This window comes from Antechinus flavipes, chromosome 5, assembly GCF_016432865.1.
Source record: "Antechinus flavipes isolate AdamAnt ecotype Samford, QLD, Australia chromosome 5, AdamAnt_v2, whole genome shotgun sequence".
Classification (NCBI taxonomy): Eukaryota; Metazoa; Chordata; class Mammalia; order Dasyuromorphia; family Dasyuridae; genus Antechinus; species Antechinus flavipes.
The window spans coordinates 289183253-289210466 of NC_067402.1; the positions used below are offsets into that span (position 1 = coordinate 289183253).

At 54.4% G+C, this 27214-nt stretch overlaps 1 protein-coding gene and 1 long non-coding RNA gene across 2 annotated transcripts; both read right to left on the reverse strand.

The window, feature by feature from the left end:
• Positions 1 to 814: 814 nt before the first annotated feature.
• Positions 815 to 4159, reverse strand: LOC127564686 (uncharacterized). Its single transcript, XR_007954334.1, has 2 exons — positions 3820 to 4159; positions 815 to 1366 (listed from the first exon to the last, which is right to left on the reverse strand). It is a non-coding gene; the product is annotated as an uncharacterized LOC127564686 (long non-coding RNA).
• A 7414-nt stretch (positions 4160 to 11573) lies between these two features.
• TOB2 (transducer of ERBB2, 2) lies at positions 11574 to 26547 on the reverse strand. The gene is given in 3 exon segments (XM_051962198.1): positions 11574 to 14788; positions 14791 to 15474; positions 26382 to 26547. Coding segments are annotated over 2 exon segments (1047 nt in total). The 5' UTR covers positions 15373 to 15474; positions 26382 to 26547; the 3' UTR covers positions 11574 to 14323.
• Between the last annotated feature and the right edge of the window lie 667 nt (positions 26548 to 27214).

Consider the following 27214-nt stretch of genomic DNA (forward strand, 5'->3'; position numbering starts at 1 on the left):
TCCCCCAGGGAGCCTTCTGTCCTTTTCCTCCCTCTAACACAACCCAACGCTGACGCAACCAGCTGAGCCTCAGGCACAAATGTGTCAGTTTTCCCCACCCCCATTCTGCCTTCGCCTCACCCCCTCCAGCCCCCACCTCCCTCCCGTTACATAACTCAAAGGCCTTGGATCAAGGACTGGGAGAAGGAAGCAGGGAGGTCTGACTGAGCGCTCTCAGCTACAAGGCAGGAGTCCTGGGCCCCCACAACTTAACTTCCTCTCTCTGGACCTCATTTGTTTCCTTTATAAATTGAAGAAATTGGACCCGATTATCCCTGATGCCCTAATTTCAAATCTATGCTTTTATCAGATCTGGGTCAGTCATTTTCAGTTGTTTTCCTCAGTTTCCCTACCTATAAAATAAGAGAAATTTCTCTTCCAGCTCTGACAAAAACAGAGCTGGAGCCCATTTTCAGCGTGGCCTAGCACCTTGTCCCAGAGAACCCTCTTTAGCTCCTAGAACTCACCTCTTGCTCCCTCTGCCAGGAGAGGAGCTGCTCTCTGGGACTGACCCAAGCCCCAAAGTTGCTAAGGAACTGCCCATGGGAGCCCCCATTCCCAGGCCAGCCTTCAGGGCAGCCAGGTGATTCAGTGGATAGAGATCTGGGCCCTTAGATAGGAAAATCCGAATTCAAATCTAGCCTCAGACACTTTCTAGCTTCTGTCTGCCTCAGTTTTTTTTCATCTATAAAATAGGGCTTTGAATAATAGCACCTAGGGACTTCAAATAAATAAATAAATAAAATAGGGACTTTCTAAGGCCCAAATGAAATAATTGTTTTTTAAATTAAATAATGTTTTATTTTTTCTCCAGTTACGTCAAGAAAATTTTGAACGTTCATTTTTACCAGATTTTTGAATTCCAATTTTTTCTCTCCCTCCCTTCCCTCCCCTCTTCTGAAAAAACGTAGGTATTTGGACATAGGTTATACATATGCTATCATGTAAAACATTTTCATATTAATCACAATTGTGAAAGAAAAACCAGATCCAGATCAGAAGGAGGAAAAAAAAATCACAAGAAAAATAAAGTCGGGGGGAAAAAGTATGCTTCGATGTGCATTCAGAGTCCTTTGTTTTAGGTTATTATGTGGCTGACAACCGAGTCAGTCGGATTTAACCATGACACAATGTTGCTGATACTGTATACAGTGTTTTCCTGGCGGCGTCAGGCTGAAACCTTCTGTCTACATTGTCTTCCTCCTTGGATTGTTGAAATCAACAAGACTCTTGGAAATCAACCGATGAACCAGCACTGACTGGGCACTTGGTCGGGAGGTCTTGCATCTCCGGGGATGGGAAGGCCAGAGGGAAACTTTGGGGGGTCCTAAGAGGAATGCAAGGAAATGGAGGGCTGGAGCAGCAGCTGGGAGCAGGAAAGGCTTCATATAGAAGGGAGTCCATAGGCGAGTCCCTTCACTTTACATCGAGAGAAACTGAGGCACGTCACAGCAAAGGGACTCGGCTATCTGGGCAGTAAAGGCAGGGTTTGAACCCACAACCTTTGGACTCCCAATTCACTGCTTTTGCTCCTCCCTCTGGGGGACTGAAGTAGAATTGAGTCCAGAGTGCCTGCCAACTCTAAAGGCCAAGACCAACTAGGGAACATCAGACGCTCTCCGGGAGCCCTTCCCTTCCCTAGTCTGACCCTCTCCCCACCCCCACCCCCACTCCCAATGATAGTATAGCTTTATTAGCTGGAGGTGGGCCTTTATCTCATCACTGGCTCAGGTTAGCAACTTGATCTCCAGAGGATGGCTACTTTTGCTCTTCAGAGCTCTAGGGGTACCCCCGAGGGCTCGGACAGGGTTGCATTTTGGGGGGGATGTCTTTCTAATGCTATCGGTTCAAGCCCCCATTCCAGTGTTTTGCTCAGAGCCTCTTAAAATCACCTTAATATCATCAATACCAGTTAACAATGATTAGCTTTTAAGGAAGAATAGTTGCTTTTAAAAATGACAGCCAGATAGTCCAGTGAATAGAGCTCTATACCTAGAATCAGAAAGACATGACTTAAAACAATATCAGGCTCTTACTAAAAGTCATTTGGACGCTATCTGCCTCAGTTTCCTCATCTGTAAAATAGGGATAATAATAGACCATCCCTCCCTTCCAGGGTGGCTGCTAAGATCAAATGAGATATTTGTCAAGTGCTTGCAAATCTTAGAGTGTTCTCAAGGATTATTTAAAAATAGAGCAAGACAACAAATCCTCTCCCCTGACATGACCCGGAGCACACTCAGTCCCTAAAGAGAATTGGCTGAAGCTTAAGTGGTAATTCTGAGGCAGTTAGGGCAGCTAAGTGGCACCGGTCTGGAGGCAGGAGGAACTCGCTTAAAATCTGAGCGCAGACTCTCACTAGCTGTGTGACCCTGAGCAGGTCACGTCATCCTGTCTGCCTCAGTTTCCTCATCTGGAAAATGAGTCGGAAAAGGAAATGACCAAGATCTCTGACAAAAAAAAAAAAAAAACCAAATAGGATGATAGGGTTGACATGACTGATTAACAGAACAAAGCAGGGTCACTCCCTAATAGGGCATTAGTGATGGTGAAAGGATATCCGGGGTCATCGGCTTCTAGGGTGGCTCAAGCTGGTCACTTCTCTCTCTCTCTCTCTCTTTTTTTTTTTTTACTAAGGAGATTACTTTTATTTAAAATTATATATATATATATTTATATGAAATATCACATTTATGTACTAATATTTACGTGCATTTATACATGTGTATATACAAACATACACATACACACACATATATATTTACACATAAAATTTTTTTAAATTCCCAGATCCCCCCCCCCAGGTTAACAACAGCTGAGCTCTGTGACCTCTGAGGTTCTTTGTAAGCCAGTCACTTCTCAAAGCTGATTCTTGCCTAGGCCTGGCACGTGGACTTTGCTGGGACCTCACGAGGGCCTGTGCCAAATGAACCGGGGCCCAGACAGAGGATGGCCTGTGCCAGCAGACACTGGCTGGCGTAGGAAGCCGTGGACCCGCCTTCAGCCCACTTCCCAGTCTGCAAGTACCTGGGCTAAAGAGTATATGGAAGGGGAGCTGTGCTGGAAGCCCAAAAAGGAAAGGGGTGGGCAGGTTAGAAGGAGCAGCGCCGTGGTCAGAGTCGTGTAGAATATGTGGGAAAGACCTTATACCCTAAGAGCATGGAATATCAGAGGGGGAAGGAACTTAGAACAGGGGATGTCAGAGCTGGGAAGGGGCTTAGAACAGGGAATGCCAGAGCTGGGAGGGGGCTTAGAATGGGGAATGTCAGAGCTGGTAGGGAGCTTAGAACAGGGGATGTCAGAGCTGGAAGGGGGCTTAGAACAGAGGATGTCAGAGCTGGGAGGGGGCTTAGAACAGGGGAATGTCAGGACTGGGAGGGGGCTTAGAACAGGGGATGTCAGAGCTGGGAGGGGGCTTAGAACAGGGGATGTCAGAGCTGGGAGGGAGCTTAGAACAGGGGATGTCAGAGCTGGGAGGGGGCTTAGAAATCCTTTAGCTCCTCACTTTACACATAGAAAAGCAAGGCCCCAAGGGGCAGGGACTTGCTGATCAGAGGCCAATCACTTGAAGGAAATCAGACTTCCATCTCTTCCCCCAAGGTGGCTAGTTTTAAAGCCATGAACTCAATCTCCCTCCCTCCCCATTCTAAGCCTGCTTTTCTCCATAAGGAATGGGTCGGTTGTACCTCCTGATGGACCCTCTGTTCAGCCTTGGGCCAGAGCTGGGAATGAACCAAGGAGGGAGATTTCTCAAGAAATGGGCCAACAAGGGGCTCTGACCTGGTTACAAAACGTCCCTTTATCCCAGAGCCGCCCAGCTCTCCTCGTGGTCCTCTCTCCATTGCCCGGGTGCATGACCAGTTCCTCAAAGGCCCAGGAGGGAGGAAGAGCCTGGCCTCCCTCCTAGAAACCCACAGAGCCCATCCCCCTGCCAAAGAATGGGTCAAATTGTAAGCTCTCAGACGGTCACGGCTCTGGTGGGGGAGCCGAGACCCAGAGACATGGAGTCACTGGCAGGTCTGGGAGTGGAGTTCCATGGATACAAGCCACTCCGGCTCCCACCATTCCCCTCCCATACACCCCTGCTCTCTGGGTCTGGCCACACGGTCTCTGCTCTCAAACCCCCCCCCCCCCAATGGAGCCATCCTGGCCAGGCCCAGCCCCATTCTCTTATGTCTGAGATACCTGCAGCCGGCCTCCAGGCCCCAAGTGAGCAGACTCCTCTTAGGGAGACTCATAAATCCATAACCCTGGATCCCTCTGCTTCCCCCCCTGGGCCCCGCCTCCTCCCCAGCCTTGCTGCCCGTGCCTTTTGCCAGCGAATGTTCTTTGACCACATGCCAAGGAGAAGAGAGACACAGAACATAGTGTCCAGAGCAGGCACAGATGGGCAGGACTGAATGCCTGAGCTGCCCTCCCCTCATCCCTTGCCCTTTGCCTCTGAGATAAGAACCGAGATCAGCCTTTTGGGGGCACCCCCCGACCTTTGCCCACCATGACTGCTGGCATCCTTGGCCTCCTACTGCCTCCCCATGCTCTGGAACCAGGCTCCCAGCAGACCTCCTCCAGGAAGTCTTGCTGTTTGGCTCCCTCCCTGACTTAGAATCCCAGCACTTTGGAGCCGAGGGGTCCCTTAGAACAGGGGGTTTTGGAGCGGGGAGAGCTTAGAACATGGTATGTTAGAGCTGGGAGTGTTTGTAGGACATAGAATGTTGGACCTGTGGGAGGGGGGGCCTTAGAACATGGGATGTTGGAGCTGGGAGTGTTCTTAGGACATAGGATGTTGGAGCTGTGGGAAGGCCTTAGAACATGGGATGTTGGAGCTGGGAGTGTTCTTAGGACATAGGATGTTGGAGCTGTGGGAAAGCCTTAGAACATGGGATGTTGGAGCTATGAGAGGGACTTAGAAGATAGGATATTGGAGCTATAATGGAGGATTTAGAACATGGGATCTTGGAGCTGGGAATGCTCTTAGGACATAGGATGTTGGAGCTCTGCAGGGGGTAGGGGTGGGCTTAGAACATGGGATGTTGGAGCTGGGAATGGGGGGGCTCAGAACATGGGATGGCCTTAGAACAAAGGGAAAAAGCATGGGCTGAGCTGCTACCGCTCCCTCAGCACTCCAAGTGTGTTCTGCTGCCCACTTCCTTCCCCAGAAGCCCCACGTCAATCAGTAGCTCGTTAAATCCTCTACTGGCATGATTTTGAGAGAGTCCTTTCACACCTCCAAACCTCAGTTTCCTCATCTAGAAAGTAAAATTGTTCTAGGATTATAGACTTATCGAAAAGCCCTCTTGTCCAAATGTTTCATTTCACAGATAAGAAGCCTGAGGCCCACAGGTGGGAAATGACTTGAGTGAAAGAACCCAAGGTCTTTGACCCGAAGTGTTCTCTCTGCTTCCCTCCAGGGCTCCCTTGGACTCCCCTTGCTCAGTCCCATGGGCCGCTGGCCCTGGCTGGGCTTCAGCTGTTGACTGTCTCTGAGCTAAAGGCCAGGCGGGTAGAAATAGAAACTCCACAGTGTCCCCAGGAGCTCTCCCAGGGGCAAAGGATCATGAAATGTCTCCTGAGACCAACCAATGGCACCTCTGAGCTGGGGCGGTTCACTGAGGCTGAGGCTCCCCGTTCCATCCGGCCTGAGCCGCTGTCTGCCCAGCTGTCGCTGCTCACAATCAGAGGTGAAGGCTGGGACCCCCTGAGGAGGGCCAACACTGGCAACTTAGGGCCCAAGGGACCCTATGCCATTACTAGCCACATGTTGGGGGGCCCACTGAGGCACGGGACATGATGGCAGCTCTGTTTTTAAACCTTGGCCCTGCTCTTTCCTAGGCGGGGGGTCTTGGACAAAGCCTTTCTTTTCCTTCAGTTTTGGAAGCCCGGGGCTGGTGACCAGTGGCCATGGATGTCGAAGGACAGATTCTCAGACTGGGTCGGACGGGGCCCTGGTACCTGCCGAAACCGTCCGATTAGGCTGTCACGTGGCGCCGTTCCCACCACCTTTCTCTGTTCCCCCGACTCATTCCCCTGTCCCATCCTGCCCTTGTTCACACGCTGGTACCCAGGACTGGAAGACATTCCATTCTCATCCCAGCTGCTGAGATCCTTCACAGCCCTGCCCTCTCTGGGAAGCCCTTCCTGCTCTGCCCTAGGTCCTCCGGTTGAACTCCCCTCCCATTCTCACCTCATTTCACCTCATGTCCTGTAAACACCATCTATGTCCAGATTGTCAGCTCCTCAAAGGCAGTGTCCTGTTTTTGTACGGTGTCCTGCACAAAGCGGAGGTTTCATTAAAAGGATGGATTGGGGGGCAGCTAAGTGGTGCAGTGGTTAGGGTACTCGGGAGGACCTGAGTTCAAATCTGGTCTCGACACTTAACACTTCCTGGCTGTGTGACCCTGGGCAAGTCACTTAACTCCAATTGCCTCAGGGAAAAAAAAAAGGGGAAAAAAGGTGTACCGGATGGGCTTAAAGCTGTGGAGCTTTAGGAAAGCTGGTGGAGCGTTAGGAAAGAGTGAGGTTGGGGATGGTGGTAGTGGAGAATACGTAGGGCATTTGTGGGGGAGAGAGGACTGACCAAAAGGGGGTGAGGGCTAATCCCCGCTCTGACTTACTGGCTCGATGACCACACACTTCCTACTCCAGTGACTTTCCAAATTATAAACTGTGCGGTCATTGCTGTATAGTTGGTCTCGGGAGAATTCCCTGAGCCCAAGTTTCCCAAACCTAAATGAAATCCCAAATGAGAGGATCTCACAGACCATGTAGTAAAGGGAATCTAAAACTAGAAAATGGGAAGATTTCAAAAGGGTCTATGAGACGGGTGAGAAAGGGGAAAGGCAACTGTGTCCGCCGGCCTTGAACTGAAATTTAGCATTTCTAAACCGCAATTCTGAGAAGGGATCCTTGCCTGATCAAGAAACCTAGGCCACACAGAAAAGCAAGCCTTCCCATTTTACAGATGAGAAAACTGAGGTCCAGGGAAGAGAACTGACTGAGGCAGTCAGCCTTGCCCAGGGTCATAAAGATGGATCACTGACCTGCAGCTGAAAGGGATCTTAGAAACCATCTAGTCCAATCTCCTTATTTTTAAAAGTTATTTATTTTAATAGTATTTTATTTTTCTAATTACCTGTAAAAGTAGCTTTCAGTATTCGTTTTGAGTTCCATTTTTTTTTTCCTCCCTCCCTTCTCCCCAAGCAATCTGACACAGGTTATGCACGTACAATCATTTTAAATATAATTTTCATATTAATCATGTTGGGAAAATTAAATCAGAACAAAAGGGGAAAACTATGAGGAAAAAAAGCAAAACAAAAGGTGAAAATCGTATCCATTCAGTCTCCATAATTCTTTCTCTGCCATCCCCTCACTTTAACCTGTGGACCCCGCTTGGTGACTGGTCCAAGGTCACTGGGAGTATCAGAGGCAGCATTTGAACCCAGATCCTCTAAGTCCAAAGCCTTTCTTCTTTCTGTCTCTCTCGGGGTGGATGGGAAGAGGAAGAGAAATGGAGATCTGGGTCAAACAAGCCGACAAACAAATAGATAAAGGTGGGGCAGGACAGAGACTGACTTCCGAGCCAGGCTGGCGCAGATCCAGAAGAGACAGATGAGGTGAATGGGGCTTTAGCTGCTCTGCTGTCCAAGGTGCTGGGGAAGAAGGCAAACAAAACACGTGCTTAAAGAAGAGAGGGAGCGCTCTGGGGGGAGGGGCTGGTGACTTGCTTCTCCTGACCTTTTGGGGGTAAACAGAAGGAGGTGAAGCAGCTGGAACAACGGCCAGTGTGGAACAGAGAGGAAAAAGATCCCTTTCTGAGCCCTTCTGCTGATCTAGTAGTCGTTACTACACCCTGCTAGCAAAATTCGTGTGGTGTCCGATTCCCTGAAGGATCGAAAATAATCCTGATCCGTGACTTTAGTAATCTAGTGTTTGATGAACCCGAGGACTCCAGCTTCTGGGCTAAGAAGTCACTATTTGACAAAACCTGCTGGGAAAATTGGAAATTAATATGGCAGAAACTTAGCGTTGCCCCCGACCTAACACCGTATACCAAGATAAAGTCGAAATGGGTTCATGATTTAGACCTAAAGAGTGATGCTATAAGCAAATTAGAAGAACAAAGGAGAATCTACCTCTCAGATCTTTGGAGAAGGAAGGACTTTGTGGCCAAATTATGAAATGCAAAATGGATCATTTTAATTATATTAAGTTAAAAAGATTTTGGACAAACAAAACTAAAGCAGACAAGGTTAGAAAGGAAGAACTGGGGAGGGGGTGGGGGAATTTTACACCCAAGGGTTCTAATAAAGGGCTCATTTCGAAAATGTATAGAGAATGGACTCAAATTTATAAGAATTCAAGCCGTTCTTCAATTGATAAATGGTCAAAGAATATGAACAATTTTCTGATGTAGAAATTAAAACCCTTTCTACTCATATGAAAAATGCTCTAAATCATTTTCGATCAGAGAAATGCAAATTATATATGCCTCCCAGATTGGCTAAGATGATGGGAAAAGATAATGATGAATGTTGGAGGGAATGTGGGAAAACGACTACATTGTTGGTGGAGTTGTGAACTGATCCAACCATTCTGCAGAGCAATTAGGGACTATCAAACTGTGCACACCCTTCAATCCAGCAGTGTCTCTATTGAGTCTGTATCCCAAAGAGATTTTTTAAAAATGGAAAAAAAGACACATATGTACAAATTTTTTTTGGAATAGCAAGGAATTGGAAACTGAGTGGCTCTCCATCAGTTGGACAATGGCTGAATAAGTTATGGTATATGAATGTTATGGAATATAATTGTTCTATAAGAAGTGATTAGCAGGATGAGTTCAGAGAGGGCTGGAGAGACTTTCATGAACTGATGCTGAGGGAAGTAAGCAGAACCAAGAGAACATTGTTCACAGTAATGAAAAGATTATACGAGGATCAATTCTGATGGATGTGGCTCTTTTCAACAGCGAGGTGATTCAGGCCAGTTCCAATGGTCTTGTGATGGAGAGAACCATAGAGAGGACTGTGGGAACTGAATGTGGACCACAACACAGCATTCTTACTTTTTTGTTATTGTTTGCTTGGATTTTATTTTCTTTCTCATTTTGTTTTCCTTTTTGATCTGATTTTTTCTTGTCCAGCATGATCACTGTGGAAATATGTATAGAGGAACTGCATATGTGTACCATATGTTGGATTACTTGCCATCTAGGGGAAAGGAGGGGAAAAAATCTGGAACACAACGTTTTGCAAGAGTGAATGTTGTATCTAACATATATAGGCCTGCTTGCCACCTAGGGGAGAAGGTGGAGAGAGGGAGGGGAAAAATCGGAACAGAAACGAGTGCAAGGGATAATGTTGTAAAAAAAATTACCCTGGCATGGGTTCTGTCAATATAAAGTAATTATTAAATAAAAATTAAAAAAAAAGAGTGAATGTTGAAAACTACCTATGCGTGTGTTTTGAAAATAAAAAGCTTCGATAAAAAATAATAATCCTGATCCTTAACACCTTTTACATTACTGGCCTTCTTACTCTGCTTCACAAACTCTACAATCCAGACAAACTTACTGTCCCTGCTACCAGACGCTCGATTTCCTCCATCTTTGTACAGGTCATTTCTCCTTTCTAATTTTGGAAAGTAACCCTCTCTTAGCTCTAGCTTTGAAATCCCTGGTTCTCTTCAAAGTTCATCTCAATTTGCCGGTTAAATCTTTCCTGGTCTCTCTACCTGCCTTCTCTCCCTGCCCCCCCCCCCAGCTGCTGGGTCTCCTCCTCCAAATTAGTTTGTACCATACTGTTCTTCTTCAGAGGGCCAGTGACATCACGGGGTGACGTCTCCACTTGCGTGTGAATTCAATTGAAGGAGGCAGCTGTACGAAGTCATCACCTTCACTCTCTGTTCCACAGTATCAGAGTCCAGTGGTGGGACCCAGATCAAGACGACTGGGGATGCTAAGTCTCTGATGGCTGAACAAGCTCTAAGCCCTCCACAGCGCCTGCTTCGGCTGCCTTCGTGGCCATGGGAAATTATTCTTTTCCTTGAGGGTGGACACCCCCCTATCTCAAGGATGGCTTTGTCAGTTCCCCCCCCCCCACACACACACATGGGTTTAGCCCATAGCTATGTTAGATATGAACCTGTTTCCTTGGAAAGACTGCAAGCCCCCTGAGAGCAAGCACTAGTACTGACTGGATCTGTATTCTCAATGCCTGGCACATAGTAGGTGCTTAATAAATGCTTATTGGTTAATTAACTATAGAAGAGGATTTTATTTATGATATCGAAGGTGTCAGGATCCTCCTTGTGATTCAGAGGAAAAAATATTGGCTTTAGAGTCAAAAGTCCTCCACCATTCTACAGCCTGTGTGACCTGGGTCCTATGAGCCTCAGTTTCCTCCCCGGCATATAGATCCAGTAGTTCCAAGGGCTGCTTTGGAAGGTCTCCCCACAAGAGACCACTTGGATGACACTAGAGGCCTCCTCTTCCCGATACAGTCCATGGGTGGGGGCGTCCCCAAGACAGCGTGGGTTTGGATGTGGTCTTTGGACTCAAATCCTGCCTGCTCTTCCCCACGCCATCCCTGGGCCTCCACTTGGGCTTGTGTAACATGGGCGATGTCCTGTCCGACCCTCCCCGCTGAGGGATTAAGCTTAAGCTCTGGATTTAACTGACAAAGCAGCGGCAGGTATATTTCTGGCAAATGCCCAGCTTAAGAGCTGCCCCGTGACGCGGAAGTCACCTGGCCGGGTGAGGCGGCATGAAACCGGAGACCTCGGAGGGGAGCGGGATGGCACGAAATGGAAAGAAGCGGAGCCAACTTTCCAAAGACACAAGGGGAGAATGGGCAGGATGTCTCACCTTTCCCGGGATCCAAAGGTCTGGCAGAGGGGTCTGGGAGGACCGAGAAAATCCCTAACCTGGCCCTGGCCACGGGAGACCCCAACCAGCTCCTGTGAAGGGCCCCCACTGGGGATGACAGGCCTGAACCGGAACCCGGACAAGGACATTCAGACCCCAGAGGGCACGTGTCCCCTTGGACACCGAGCTTTGCCAGGCCAGCAAAAGTGGGGACCGTAGGATGGGTCTGTCCGTCTCTGCTGCTCACCACCTTGGGGACTTGAGGCAGGGCCTTTCTTGTCTGCGCCTGCTTCTTCCTCTGGACTAGATCACAGCACCATGGCTTTGCTGAAAGCAGGACAGAGCCTCAGGGGGTGTTTGGGGGAGACCAAGCCCCAAATAACAGAGGAGAAAATCTGGGGTCTTTTCCAGTTCTCCACCCAGGATCTTAGGATCTGAGTTCACAATCCAATGCTGCAACTTTTTCAGTCGTGTGTCCATTGGGCAAGGTCCCCTTTTCAGGGTCTTCACAGTAAAAAGAGACCCTGAGTTCCCAGATCCCTTTGCAAAACTCTGAAATCTGATGGAGCCCCTTTCCTCCCCCTCCCCAGCCCTGCTACTCCCCTCTGTCCTCCCCTCATCCTCAGGAAAATCCAGGAAAAAATTTTTTAAAAAGACAAGGAGACAGCTATTAGATATCATGCTTTTAATACAAACTTAAAAAAATCTGAACCAATAGAAACTGTACAGATTTGATCAACCGTGTGTTTTTTCAAACTAAATCTCGAAACACTCCAATGTCCCGTTCCAAAATATTGCACGACGGTCTGAATACAAAACTCCTGATTGTATTCCTCCTTCACTAAAGAAAAAAATAAACTATTCTGCTCCCCAGCCCCCAACCCCTTCTCTGGATCCCCTGTGCCCCCGTCCCACACTGGAGGCAAGACGAGACAATCTAAACCCTGCTGCACTGAGAAGAAAATCCCTCATGCTGGCCTGAGTTTGCAAGTCAACCCCATTTTGGATTCCTTCCCGGGGAGGTGGGATGGTGAGGGATGGGGACCCCAGGGAGAAAAGGGTTCAAGTCTCTCTTTTTTTTTTCCCAAAGTTTGTTTTCCTGAAAAAATATTTTTTTTTGTTTCTCTCCTCTTTTTAAGAAAAAATCTCCAAAAGAAAAAATTACAATTTTTTTACGTTAGAAATATACATATATTATATATACCTCTTACATTTTACAAATGTAGCAAATTATTCATTACAAACGGACACCAAAAAAAAATGTAAAAAATAAAAAAAAGCTTTCCTACGAAATCAGGTAAATTAGTGCAGGTTTGTTTTTTCTTTTTGTTTTTAAATAAAAAATAAAAATAAAATTGAAGATGACTGCCTATGTCTGAGATGGGACAGAGCGAGCTCGGGGCAGGGGCTCGGTCCTTCCTTCCCGGGCCCGGCCCCGGGGACTCCGTGTGTGGGGTTTGACACAGCCAGGGCTGGATGCTGAAGTGGAGGAACTAAGGCAGCATCTGGTCTCTCACAAGCAGCATGGAGAGCCGGCGCCTTTCTGCCTGGGCCCCTGGCGCCTGCCGGGAGAGGCAAATTTGTCATTTTTTTTTTTGTTTTGTTTTTTAGGGGGTGGGTGGGGAGAGAAGGGCTGCCCTGCCAGGGCTCAACCCTGAGTACGGTGTGGAGAGCAGGGGCGGGCGGTGCTGGGTTACAAAGCCAGGAGGTTGCCTGGCCGGGGAGGTAGAGCTGAACTGCCCGACAGCGGGGTGGGATAGGAGGGCGGCTACGCTGACAGTGGGGACCCTGGCTAAGATGCCACCGGACCGCGGCTTCCACCCGCCTCGGCACCCGGACCAGGGGCTTTGGTACAACCCAGTGCCGGAGGCGGGGGTGGGGGGAGAGGCTCTAGTGGGCACAGGAGGCCAGCCTTGATGCCCTGTTCCTTCCAGGCCAAGCCAGTCAAAAGTCGCATGCCCACTTCTCCTCTCTTGCTCTTAGGAGGGCAGAGCCAGCCCCCTCTGGGAGCCGATCAGGACCCTGGAAAGGACAAAACCAGCCCTCTGGGGGCTGACCCAGAGAGGCCAGAGCCAGCCCTCCGGGGACTGATCCAGACCTTGGAGAGGGCTGGGAGTGGGCTGAGGACTCCTGCCCAACCCATTATCTCCCCCCAAAAAGGCAGCAATGAAAAAGGGCTATGAGGGGAGGGGGTAGCCAGGTCCGCTGCAGCTTAAGGCCGAGGAAGGGCAGAAAGAAAGGGGGAAGAAGGGGGAAGGAAAATGAACTCTGAATTCAAGTCTTAGTTCACTCATTTGTCCAAGCCCCCTCCTCCAGGCACTGCTTTGGGACCCCTAAATGCTCTTGAGGGTCAGTCAGGGCGAGCACTCCGCATCCTTGGATTCGGGCTGGACCCCCGTGGGGTGGGGGAGGAAGGCCCAGGCAAGCCCGGCCCTGCTGTGCAGCCTTGACTCACTCCTCAGGAGCAGAAAACCTTGTTTCTTTGTATTTTTGGTCAGAGTCTGAAATAAAAGTGCAGGTAGTCTGGAAACCAGGCGGCTGGGAGCCCTCATTCTGCCCTGTGTTTCACAGCCCGATTGATCTGGAGTGTTCTGGGATGATCGCCCGCCCCGCCCCCTGCCCGCCCCGCTCACGGCCACCGGCCACCCCAGAATATGGCTTGGTGGCCCGTCAGGTCCTCCAAAACGGGACGCCCCTAGCCCAAGAACTGAGGCGGGGGGAGATGCCCGAGCTGCGGAAGGCGGAGGGGGCACGGCTCCCTGGGGGCCCCTGAGATCAAAGGTTTGGGCAAGCTGGGAAGGGCTAAGGCGAGGGAGGCCACAGAACAGAGGTGAAGGCCCGTGGCCTGAGCCCCCCGAGGCAGGGCCGGGGAGGGGGGGGGCCGTCGCTGTCCGGCGCTCCTCGCCAGCCAGGTCGGGGCAAATCTCTCGGGGGTCTGGCTTCGGAGGGGGCCGGGGAGAGGCTGCCATCTTACAGGGAGGGGCTCTCCTCTCCCGCAGGGCCCTTTCCTGGATAGCAAGCGGCTCCCCCCGGCCCGGCCCGACCAGTCGGGTACAAGAGGAAGGGCGAACTCCCGTCTGGACCACTTTTAGCTCAAAGCCACTAACGATGTCAGGGGGAAACAAACGAACAAAGAAAAACCCTAAATGTAAAAAACAGAAAGAAAAAGAAATTCCAAACCCCAAACCAACCAACCAAATAAATTCAGAGACAGGCAGGAAAAGAGCAGGGGATCAAGTTAAAACATCTGTGGGAGTTTGGGGAGCTCCCGGCCCCAGGCCTGGCCCGTGCATCTTTTTCCCAAGAAGCCAGAAGGAAGAAGAAGATCGGAAATCTTTTTGTATATTTCTATTTTTCCTTTTTTTTTTCCTTTCCTTTCCTTTCCTTTCCTTTCTCTTTTCGGTGGCCCCCTGCGGGTGGTCAGTTGGCCAGGACCACGGGCTGGAAGGACTGGCTGGGGTACTGCATGGTGTTCAGGTTGTAGCTGAGCCCCTCCACAAAGGGGGACTTCTCCAGGAAGAGGCCGTTGGCGCCGCCTCCGAACACCTGGGCCACGTCGAAGCCGCCGCCGCCACCGCCGCCGCCGCCAGAGCCGCTGCCGCTGGGGCCGCCGAAGGGGGCGGAGGTCAGGCCGCCGCCGGGCGGCCCGTCGGCCCCCTCAAAGAAGAGGCTGGGGGAGCCACCGTTGTACACAAATTCCTTGGCATTGGGGGAGAGCTGGGACTGGGGGGCTGGCCCCGCCCCGATGAAGTTCAGAGAATGCATAGAGAGGGAGAGGCCCTTCTGCCGCAGCAGGGTGTTGGGGGGAGACCTGGCCAGGCGGGGCTGCTGGGGGGGGGGCTGCTGGCCGCCTCCCCCGCCCCCCGCCCCGCCGGCGCCGCCGCCCCTTTCTTCATCTTGGTGGAGCCAAACTTGGTGGCCGCGAAGGTGGCGGTGGTGAAGGTGATGGGCTGGGCGGAGCGGGGGATGAAGGTGGGGCTGGGGGACTGGCCCAGGGACGGCGAGGGCGAGTTGGACAGGGAGTTGTCCTGGCTGCCGATGGGGACGAAGACCTGGGCCTCCGGGTTGAAGCTGCTCTTGATCTCCTTGTCCAGCTCGGCGGCGGCGCCGCAGCCCTCGCTGTCGTCCAGGTACAGGACCTTGACGGTGCCCTTCTCCCCGATCTGGTAGGAGACCTCGAAGGGGTCGATCCAGACGCTCAGCTCCTCGGGCACGTTGGCGCGCACGTCCTCCACGGCCAGGCCGCTGCGCTTGGCCGCCAGCTCCACCACGGGGTCCACCATCTCCCCGATGTGCACGCAGCGGAAGCCCGAGCCCTTGAGGGGCTTGTCCGGGTACCAGTGACCCTCGTACCTCTTCTTCAGCAGGCGCTCCAGCTCTTCCCCGAAGAGGTCCGCGCGGCGCCGGGGCAGCTTGTTGTACAGGTAGGAGATGATGAAGTTGAGGGCGACCTTGATCTCCAGATGCATATTCCTCCTGTCCCGGGTAGCAGCTGGGAGCAGGGTGTGTTAGAGCGCAGGGCAGTGAGGATGGAAGACACACACGTGGGCAGGTTCCAGTTCCTGATGGCTCTGGGGAAACGAGAGAGGAAGCCCCCCGTGAATCCCGGGAAGCGCACAGGGATGGCAATGCGGTCTGGGGGGCACGGGGGAACAGTGGCCGGACTGGGGGGGCATGGGAGCGCACAGGGGTGGTGAGGTGGTCTGGGGAAAGGGGGGACAGCGGCCGGCCCGGGGAGCCCAGGGAGCGCACGGGGGCAATGGGGTGGTCTGGGGAAAGGGGGGACAGTGGCCGGCCGGGGAGCCCAGGGAGCGCACGGGGGCAATGGGGTGGTCTGGGGAAAGGGGGGACAGTGGCCGGCCCGGGGAGCCCAGGGAGCACACGGGGGCAGCAATGCGGTCTGGGGGGCACAGGGGAGGGGACCCCAGGGGGCATGGACAGACAATGGCTGGCATGGAGGAGTGAGAAGGGATACTGAGGGACTGCTGCTCCACTGCACAAGAGCCTGCCCCTAAACAGGATGGGGGCTGGAGCACAGAATGGCCCATGGGCCTGGGATTTTTAGCCAAAGAGACACTGGCTCAACACAGACACAGGCAGAGGCGTACTTTGAATAAATGCCTGAACTGCCCACGGCACCGCCAGAGAGGGAACGGAGCTCGTAATCACCACAGAAGCCGGCCGGACCCCACGCCGGTCCCTCCCCCAGAAGCACCCCCCAATCCGCTCCAGCCCTTCGGCTCTGTGACGATGACCACGGGACGTCCCCCCGGCTCTCTGGCGGCCGCCTTGGCCTGGTGATTCCCAGGGAAAAGGTCAGTTATTTGGGAGTGAGCCCCCTGAGGTTAAAGGAAAAAGGCTTTCCTCAGCTGGTTTTTCCAGCCTTCTGGGGGGCGGCTTTCGCTTTCATTAGTGCAGCTAACTCCCCCGGCGGATCAGAATCTAACCCAAATTTCTGGATGCCTGGGCGTGGCCCGAGACGGTAAGTGAGCTGCCCAGAGTCCCACCGCCAAGAACCCGGCCCGGGCCTAAGGCTGGCCCTCTGCCAACAGTCTCTCCAAGCAAAATGAGCTCGCACCGGGAAGGGGCCCAAAGGGCAGGATAACGGGATAAGCGCACCAGGGACAAAGGGGTCTCTCCCAACTTTGAACCCGGGAGAGTCCACGGCCAGAAGTGCCAGGACCGCCCCACCCTGACCCACAGCACGGCCAGCCACAACTCGGTCGTCCACTGAGGGCCCGGCTGCTCAAGCCCAACTCTTGGGGAAATGACCCGGGATGGCGCCAGGAGGGGAAAGTGAGCCGGGAAGTGTTTCTCAGCACCTCCTGGGCCTCCCATGCACAGACACATCCACCATGAATCGGGGGCACCTCCCAGCAGGGTGGATGGAGACCTTCTAGGCCAGGTGCGTCGGGGGTGGCAGACCCACGACCTTGGACTTGACACTCCCCACTAATGGCCCATGCCGGAGTCATGGGTGCTCAGGCTGGGAAGGGACCGAGTTTTAACTCCATCAATTCCCAGATGGGGAAACCGGGGCCTACTCCGTCTTCTTCCCACTGCTCTCGGTCTTCCTGCACAAGGGACTGTCACAATGGAGGAAACTCGGGGACCGGAAACCACTGCAGATGGACCTGAGGATGCTTGCTCTGGAGAAGGCAAGGGGTGAGGGCACGGCAGCGTACACCACCGAAAGATGATCCCAGGGACAGGGAGTCCACTGGGCACGCATGTCCCCAAAGCTTCTAGGAGGGACAGAGAGCCAGCAACTGGGCATGAGACAGACCCAGGCCCTGCCCTGGAGGCAGGCACAGGGGACCCCAGATAAATAGTAAATACACAGAGTGTGAACGTGGAAAAGGCCGCCCGTAAAAGGGAAAAAGCCTGATTCCAGAAGAAAACTAGGAGAAATTGAAGCAGAGGGGCTATTTTTGACTCAACTCAAGACCAAATTTGGCAATATGAGACACCTTGACAGGCTGGACCGGCCCGGTACTGAGAGGGAGAGAAAACCGCGAAGGCCGACGTCTGGGCAAATCGGACACACGAGGATGAGGTTTAGAAAACGGCAGGCTTGGGGTCGGGATAAGGGGGCGATGGGGGCGCCCCCCTCACTCAGGGACACAAGTAGCGTAACCTCAAGTTAGTTTCCTTTCCCAGGCCCCCATTTTATTTCTCCAAAATGAAAGGAAGGAAAGGTCTTTTGGCCCTTTCAGCCCTAACTTCCTATGATCTTAAAGCCACATTAATGGTAAAATTTCCAAGACCGGGAAGAGAAAGGCCTGCTCAGATCTCCTCCAGATCCCTGCGTCCCATGGTTGGAGAGAGACTAGGCGGCGGGGCGATCGCCCCACAGAGTTGTCAGGCTAGAGAAGATGCAGGAAGGAGGGGCCCGCAGCCTTGGAGGAGCTCGGGGCTGCTGCTAGGAAGAGAGCGCTGGCTCTGGCTGGGTCTGGTCGGCCCCCAGGGCAGAACCGGGCTGGGGGCAGGGGGAAAGCGGCAGAGGCTCTGACTTAGCCTCGGATGTCGGCCAGGCTGGCTAATCCCTGGGCTGGGCTGCCCTTAGGAGGCAGCCTGGGATACCGCAGACAGGAGGCTGACCTGGGTGGCCTGGGAGGTCCCCTCTCTCACCCTCTTGCTGTGTGCCAGAGGCAGATCTGGCTTCTCCACGGACAGACCGCCGGATGGAAGTCAGAAAACCCGATTCCCTGGGCTGTTCCCTTCCTGGCCTATGACTGATCCCTAAGGACCCGTGCCTACTGCTGCAAGGCAGTCTCTGTCGGGGGGCTCTCAGGTGGGCTCCCTTCCTCACCTGCAAATCTGTGGTTAAGCCCAAAGGATCCTGGGCGGACGAAGGCTCACGGCTGCCCACGCCCCTTCCCCAGACACTGGGGCCCATCCTCCCAAACAAGGCCTCTTCCCTCCTCGCGGGGCCTCCAGCGGGCCCCCCTGCCTGCCTCCAGGCTAAGCCAGCCCCTACCCAGCCGCCGTCTGCTGCTCCCACGTTCATTAGACGGCCTAACCAGCCTTCGATGGAAGCCAAGTGGTCTCTCCTGCTTGTGCTCCGCCTCCATGTCTACACTGGGAACCACATCCTTCTAGAAGCCCCATTTCCTTCCTCAGAAGGCCGGAAACTTCCGGATTCCCCCAGCCCCAGCCAGTTGCTGCCACTTTCCCTACACTGAACTACCCGGATTCACTTTCTCCCTCACTCCTGCCCAGACCTGCTTCTCCCCAGGTGGAGACGGTTTCATCTGGGGCTGTTCCCCAAGCCCAGGGCCTGTTAGGAGGCCAGAGGCAGGGCCGGGAGGAACCTCCAGAGAGAACAGCCTGCCTGTTCTAACGGCGTCTGGAGCCCGGCTGCAGGGAGGACGCTCTCGAGCAGCAACCTTCCCCCTCCTCCCTAAGAGGAGCAGGACGGCAGGAGCAGCCACTTACCGGCACGAGAAGGCTCCTTTTCTTCCTCCGTTTCCCCCTTGGGCAGCTCAGTCCCTAAAAGGGCTCCCTGCTCGATCTTGGCCAGAGTGGATCTGAAATCCTCCCTACGCTCCTGCTGCTGCAACCAGCCCCACCTGGGCAGCAGGGCCCACATTCCAGCTGGGGCCCAACTCCTACCTGAGAGAGGCGGCCTCCGAATAAAGAAGCTGACCCGGACACCTCGCCTCCCTAATTGGAGAACAAGCCGGGCCAGATGGCTTCTGGGGTGGAGCTTTGCAAAAAAAATAATAATAATAAGTAGGGAGGAGAGCAGAGGGACAGAAGCAGACCAAGAAACCCTGTGCTGGGATGCCGGCCCTGTTGGCCAGGCCCGAAGCTCCGACTGCTCTGAGGGACTCAAGGGCCAGAGGCCGCGGGCCCGGCGCTCCAGAGCCGGGCAAAGGAAACATGTCACTTTTTTAAAAGCTGCGAACCAATTCTGCAGTTTCTCTTAGAACCCAAGTAGAAGCTGGGAAACACCTGACAGATAGCTGGGGGCCCCTCTGATACACAATCTAGACAAGTCTGCGGCAACAACTATCACGGACTTTGGAACATGGTCAGGTGGAGAAATAGGGAAAGAACGGCGTCAAATCCTGGCTCCGACACTGAATACTACTGCCCTCGGACATTTCCCCCTGCCTCAGTCTCTTCACTGTGAAATGGGGAGTTAGATGAGATGACCTCTAAGTTAATCTGTTGGATTTAAAGGGAACCGAGGGGCAGCTAAATGGCACAGTGGAAAGAGCACCAGCCTTGAAATCAGGAAGATCCGAGTTCAAATCCAGCCTTAGACACTTAACACTTCCTAGCTGTGTGATCCTGGGCAAGTCACTTAACCCCAATTGCCTCAACAACAACAACAAGTAGTAGTAAAGGGAACTGATAAAGGCAGAATTGGGGAGGGGGAAGCTTCAGAAAGAAGGTGTTGGGGGTTATATTAGAGAAAGCAAGCATGCTTAGCAGATGTTTGAAAAAGGCAGTAAATTCTTCCTAAGACTCAATGAAGCGAGTCTCCAGGGTGACCTTGGGTGATCAACTGGCTTTGACTGGAGGGCCCGTCACATCCCTTCCAGTTCAAAAATTCTGATCCTAAGGGATTCTCTGGGAAGAAGCGGCAGATTTCTTCCGAGATCCAGCCCATGTGTTCATCTGCCATTGTGTTATAATGAAAGGCAGATCTACCAGGCAACTAGGAAGACAGAATCCCAGATCCCGAGGAGGAAGGGATCTCAGATCTAGGGCATGCTCCGTACTGCACCGAGGAGACACTGACGTTCCGACCCAAGGAATAATCCACCCAAGGTCATCTCGGGGCCCAGGATCCCAAGTGGCCTGTGACTGCAACCACTGAGCCCACCTGTGTCTAAGAAGGCAACAAGGAAAACCATCTCTAGGCTGAGAAGTCCGATTACCGGCTGAGACCGTTCTATTGCACTTCCTAACAAACATGAATTTTTAAAAGTCAGTTCTCCGAAAGGCTTTCTGATGTGGATGGATAGGGAAGGGTGGAGTCTGGGGGAAAAGGAAAGAGGTTTCTTAAGACTGCGAAGGGGAACGACGACTGAACAAACCCACAGTCCATAAGGAGAAAAGAGGCATTAGGCCACCGCGGGGATCTCCTGCTCAAGAAACAGGGCCAGGGTCACCCGGGGCTTAAAGGAAGGAAGGAATGGGCAAAGGGCTAAGCTTTCTGCTGGCAGCCCGGCCACGGCCCACCCTACTGCCTCCCAGCAACCCTCGGGCTGGCTGAACCAAGTGCTCTCTTTTGCCAGCTTCCCAAAGGCTACCTTTTTTTTTTTTTAAATCACAAACCAAAGGTCTTCATATTCTTAACAGAAATGGAATCTGAGGGACAGAGGGACGGCTTCCTCCTGGCCACATGCTGGCTCAAACGAAGCCCACCAGGGCGAGGAAGGAGAGGGAAGCCACGGGCTCCTACGGCCTCTGGGGCACAGGCGGCCTGTGCCAGTCCCCCCTCGGCTCCACTCCTGCGGGCGATGACCCGGAAAGCCAGGCTCAGGCTCCGGACACAGCAGCTGGCAGGGCGACCTCCTGACCAGAGGCCAGAGCCAACAATATGGCTCCACTCTTCTACTCAAGAACCAAACAAGACAGTAATCTACTGTGACCTCCGTCCTCCTTTCCACTCCCAGACCTGGAATCCGTAAAGGGACGGGGGAAACCGAGTCCATCCCAAGGTCACAAACTATGAGTGAGGGAGGTGAGAGTCAAACCTCCGTCTTCTAATTTCTAGCCCCGCCGGTTGGGTATTTGCTGGCTGAGGTTCCTAGGGCTGCTCCCCCACACTCCCTTTCTCCAAGGTGATTCCAAAATGGTCAAGGAGCGGGTCTGAGGCTTAACACTGTCATAAACACGCCCTGCAACACTAAAGCAGGCGGGGCAAGTACACTTGGGCCCATTTCACAGGCCAGGAAAGGTAAACTGTCTAAACATAGGCAGGAAGTGTTCCAGCTCACCTCCCTCCCCCCCTCCTCGGGAGCCAAGGGCTCCCTTTTCAGGGCCCCCACGCCTGGGCGCCCGGCCCCACTTCCCCCCCACATCTCACAAGCAGGCACTTGGCAATTTTTTTTTTTTTTTTTTGCTGTTAAAAGAGATGACACATCTAGGATTTATGCTAATTATCCTTTTCCTTGCCCCTCCCTTCACTCCCCTGCATTTCTAGGCGCTGGGGGCGTGGGAGGGAGCTGCAGCCCCCTCCGTCCCAGTCACCGGGGACCTTGCCCAGAAACCAGCCAAACAAACTCCGGCAAAGCCCAGTGGGGAAGGAGGGGAGCAGAAAACGGGGAGGGCAGGGGGAGAAGACCATCAAAGCGTGAGACCGAACTGCATTCTGGGAAATGTAGTCATCGGGCGAGCCGAGGACTAGCGCTAGACCCGTGACCTACTTTTTCTTTGAACTACATTTCCCAACATGCCTCTCGAAGGCCGAAAGGCTCAAGAACCAGGCAGCTCACGCATGCCCAGTGGGAGAGGGGTGGGGAAGGAGTAAGTAAAAAGTTTCCAGTGCACATGCGCACTGGTTGACTTTCCCCTCCCCCCTATTACTACAAATCCAAATGGAGACCCCCCTCCGTTTTATTCCAAGCTTGGCCCAATTACTTGGCAAGAGTCGCCCTCCCTCATCAAAAGTTTAGGTCTTATAGTCGGTGAACAACACGCGGGCTTCCATCCCATTCCCTTACCTCCCCCGATAGGGCTGGGGACTATTTCTAAGCAGGTCTGGGAGTGCTGGGAAGGAATACGGCTACTTCCCCCAAAGTAAACCGAGTCTCCTCCTCCTTGCTCCGAACCCCCTGTCCCAGAGTCTGGAGTCGCATGGGAGGAGGGAGGGGGAAGGAGATGCAAAGAGAAAACTGTCCCCGTTTCCCCTCCCTTTCCCCATCTCGGCAGGGGGCAGAAGGCGACGCAAGGCGCAGGGCCCGCCCACTCAGGGCTGACAGCCCTCCAGAGTAACCCAGCCCGGCTCAGCCAAGCGGGGCAAGGTCCCCGGCACTCCTCAGCTCGCAGCTCTCTCAGGAGGGAAAATAAGCACCCTGCACCAGCAGGGCTCTTCCCGAGTATAAAATTCCTCCCAGCCAGGAGCCTACCCTGCAATCAGAGCAACGAGATCCCGGCAAAGATCCCTCTGCTCGGGGAGGTTAATCTCCTTAATCCTTCCTCCCACACAAGTTCTGTGGCTTTTTTTCTTCCTTTCCGAGGGGGGGTGGGGAGTAACACTGGGTGGCAACTCAGAGAGAAGCAGGGTAGAAAGAGGGAGAAGAAGGTAAAGTAGCCCGGTTTCTGAGGGGGGGAGAGAAAGGCTTCCACATAGGAAGCAATCACTGGAGAGAGCCGATCGGGCCAAAGCTTCTCGGCGAATAATAAAGGAAGAGAAATCCCCGATTTGAGCCTGTTTGTGAATCTGGTTCGGCTCCCCATTCCTCTCTCTTGGCCAAAGGCAGAATCTCCTCTGCCCAGGGACGGGATATCTCAACCCAATGACCTTTGCCGGGAGAGGGGAACAGATGGTCTCTCGCCCATTTCTCCGCCAAGTGCCAGGCCCCTTAGCACATAACCACAAACCAGTAACTAGCCTCAGCTTGTTGGATTCCCCACTATACACACACTCCCAAAGCGGAAAGGGTTAATTTAACCGAGCCAAACTGAGGGCCCGGCAGTGGGGCCGGGGGACCACAACTACAGCGCCCCTCCCCCGTAGGATCTGCGGTGGAAAACCAGAGGAAAGAGAATAATAAAATGATGACCCAGGTGGTGGACAAAAGCCCCCAGGCCTCTGGGTCAGTGGGGGAGGGGGGAAGTGGCCCTCCAGAGCTAGCTGGTTAATCTACCCAACGACTTAAGCCTGAAAGCTTTCCAGCTTCTTAGAGCGAAGAGGAAAAATGTGGAGATTACAGGGGATTGGGGAGGGGGGCGGGGTGGGAGTGTTAGGAGGCAGGACCTTAAACTCTAGCCCTGAGAAAGTTTGGTGGGGGAGAAGTGGGGGGGGGGTGTGGAAGAAGGGTCAGGTTTGGTCAAAGGGAAGGACAGAGGTGAACAAGAAGGAAAAATGGGATGGGGGGGAGGAAAAAGGTCAAAGACTCCTAAAGGGGGAGGAGGAGTCTGAAGAGAAGGGAAGATCAGCATGCAAGGGGAAGAACAGGGAAAGAAGGGAGCTTCTTCAGGGCCGGGACATGAGGGCCAAGTGGGAGGACAAGTGCGTTTGGAGGAAGGGCAAAGAGTGCAGACAAGGGGCCAGAAAGGAAAAGGGGGTACACAGGAGGGAGGGCGAGCAAGGATTGGAACCGGGAGGTCTGGAAGGGAGACAGGAGGTGGGGAGAGAATCAACAAGGAACCCCGAGGATGAAGGGGGAAAGAACGGGGAAAACCAGGAAAAGGGGGGAAACTTGGGGAGGGGGAGAAGGGAGTGCGAGCAGAGAAGGGAGAGCCGGGCAAGAGGGGAAGCGGTCCGAGAGTTAAAGTGAGGATGAATGACGGCCGGCCGGCCGGCTGGCAACAAGCGCGGAGAAAGGCGGGGAGACATCCCGGACGAGCGGAGGGCACGGACTGGGGGGCAGAGAGCCGAGCAAACGAGAAGGGGACATGTTGGAGAAGGGGGGGACGCCGAGACGGGACAAGCGAGGAGGGGGTGCGGGAGCAGCGGAGGAGCCGGCGCCGAGGGGACGCTGATTGGGGAGGGCTGGGCGGAGGACGGGGAAGCCCCCCAAGTCCCCACCCCACTCACTGGCTCGCTCGCTCGCTCTCTCTCGGGCTGGCTCACTCGTCCCTCGGGCCTCCGGAGCTCCGGGGCAGGCGGGAGGGCGGCGGCGGCGGCGGGGGGGCAGTGGCTACTGCTGCGGCTGCCTCCAGGGTGGTGCTCGGGCCGGGCTAGCTGGGAGTCGGGGGGTGTCTCTGCGCGGGGATGGGGGTTCTCTGTCTCCTCCTCTTCACCGGGTGCTGCCTGGACGGGGTGAGGGGTGGGGGTTAAAACAGACTTTGAGGCCGGCCAGTCGGCGGGGAGCTCCCGGGCCGCCGCGGGGTGTCAACTAAGTGCTCTTTGTTCCCGGCCCGACGGCAGGGGGAGGGCGGCGATGGCGCTGGAGGGTGGTTTTGGGGGGGCAGGGCGGAGGAGCAGCAGGGAGGAGTCGGGGAGTCCGTGCGTCCGTCCGTCCGTCCGTCGGTGTGTATGCCTGGCCGCCCGCCGCCGCGGCGCCGCAGCCGCCCCGTCCGTCCGTCCGCCCGCCCGTCCGTCCCTGCCTCCCTCGCCCGGCCCCGGCCCGCCCCGAGTGAGCGAAGTCAATGAAAAGTTTCACCCTTAGCAACCTCGCGCACGGATCCCGGCTCCCCGGCCGGTGACGCGGCATCCGCGGGGGAGGGGGCAAAAAGAGGGAGGGGGAGGAGTAGGGCCCGAGCCGGGACTACTTCCACTTCCTAGCCCTGCCCCAGCCAGCCGCCCCGGCGGCCGCCGCCGCCGCCTTTAACCCACTCTTGCCCGCACCGCCACCCGACGGACTGATCGAGCCACGGCCAAGCGGTCCCAGAGCCGCCCGGGCCGGGGCTTCTAGTCTCTCCTCCCTCTCCCCCTCCTCTTGTTTCCTTTCGCTTCTCTGTCTTCGTTCTTTCTCCCTCTCCTTCCCGGGCTCATCTCCCTTCCTCCCTTCTTTTCTCACTCCATTCTTTTCTCTCTTCTCGAGGTGTCCTTTTGCTTTCCTCTTTTTTCCCTTTTCTTTCTCTCTTCCCCTTCTCTCTTCTTCCTGTTTTCCTTCTCCTTCTTTTCTCTACTTTTCTCTTGCCTCTTTCCTCTCTCTACCTGTCTCTTGCCTCCTTTTTCTTCCCTGTATCCTGTTCTCTCCTAGATATTCTCCTTCCTTTTTTCTTTTTTTCTCTCTGCTCCTTTTATCTCCTCTCTCAGTCCCTCTCTTCTCTCCTTCGTCCCCTTCTCTCTCCCCGCCCGAATCCTAGAACACAGAAGAGACCTTTTGTCCATCTAACCCAAGTCCCTCTCATTAATACAGCTGGGGAAACTGAGGCCCAAAGAGAGGAAATGATTTAAGCGCCCAAGGTCATATCCCCAGAGTCAGCGGCACACTAAAGCCGTACACCGGGACGGAGCCCTTCCCTTACTTCTCCCTCCCGAGCTAGACCCACACACCGGGAGGGACCCCTTCTATTTCTTCCTTCTCCCCCCACAGAGGGGTCCTTCTACATAGTGTTTCCAAGATACTTTAGAAATGCCCGTTTCTGCCTTTCGCCCCAGGGTGAGTGTGCGACACAAGACTCAGTCCCCTTCCCCGCTTCCCGATAGGGTCCTGTCCATTTGTACAGAGCACAGCTTGTGTGACCCACAAGCTGCCTCCGCTATTTGGAGTCCCCGGGACAGAAGGGCTGGGAGGGAGAAAGCATTCCTTTTTGGGAGCGATCAATCCCTAAACTCGGCTTGACTCCAGGTTCTTCCAAGCAGCTTATCTGTTCAGGACTCAGGACAGAGCACGAGAATCATTTAATGCTTGAAAGCCCAGAGGGAAGGACATGAAGTAAAGGAGGGAGGAGGGCGAGTGGACGAAAGGGACTGGGGGGGGGGGGGACTGAGGAGGGGAAGGGGCTGGGGAGGGGAGGGGGCTGGAGGACCTTCGGGTGCAGAAGTGGGAGAGGAACCGAATAAGCGCCTCCACTTAGCTCTTTCTCGCGTCCCCAGGGTAAGGGGTCCCAGGGAGGACGCAATGGCCAGCTTGGCCACTGCCGCCGCCTTCTCTGCGAGTGCATCTCAGAGACCTCCTCGTGGCTCGCACGATCTCTCGGTTCAGAAACAACCCCTCTGACTCCCCTTTAAGAGAAATCCGGATACTCGGGGACATGTGCTCCCCGGTGGGGGGACACCCAGTGGGGGACTTGCCCGGGCAAGTCGCCTCTCCCCAAGGCTAGCCGTCCTACTGGCCAGGGGGTGGGAAGGGCACGAGAGGGTCCTAAAAGGGAGCTTCCATAGCCAGAACGGGGAGTGTACCTCAAGTTAGCGTGAGAGAGGCTGTCATCGCTGCCGCCGCCGCCGCCGCTGCTACTGCTGCTGGGAGCAAAAATGGGGCATGGTTTATCTCGCGCCCTCCCCCCACCTGCATAATCCGCCCGACGCCCCTGTAGGTCGCTCGGCTCCTGCGCTGGCCCTGCCCCCGCCCCCCCGCCAGAGGCTCCCCGCCCCCGGTTTCTGGCTCTTTATGACTGTACAGGGCGGCGGAGCCCCGGGAGGGTGGGGGGAGGGGGGTCCCCATGGTGGAGGAGGGGGAAAGGGGCTTGGTTGTGACGCCAGCGGCAGATTTGTCAGGTGGCTCGTGAAGTCCGCTACCGAAGCTCTTTTTGCGTGTTTCACTGGGACACGTGCGCCGACGCCCCCTCCCATTCGCTCAGCGCCGGGACTCCCTCCCCCTCCCCCATCCCTTCCTCCGGAGGGGCGAGCAAGCCTTAGGTAGCTCTCGTGTGTGTCTGTGTGTGAGTGCGTGCGTGTGCGTATGCACAAACACCCCATTTGTCCCCTGCCCGGCTCTCCGGGCCGGGGGTCCCTGGCGCTGGCAGCCTTTTTCTCGCATGCCTGGCCGGCTGGCTGGCAGCCCACGTGGGCAGCGAGATCAGCAAGTTTTCAGCTCGAGACAAGTTCGGTCTTATTGATTTTTTTTTAATTTCCTTTTTTTGGACACGCTGCTCTTCTGGCCAGAGGACAGGGGACAAAGCGGGGACAGGCCTCCAAGCGCTGCCTTTCGCAGCTGCAGCGAAAGTGCTGGGGGTGCCATCTCCCGCTGGCAAGGGTGGGGCAGGGGGATAAGCTCGCTCCGCCCCCCCCCCCCC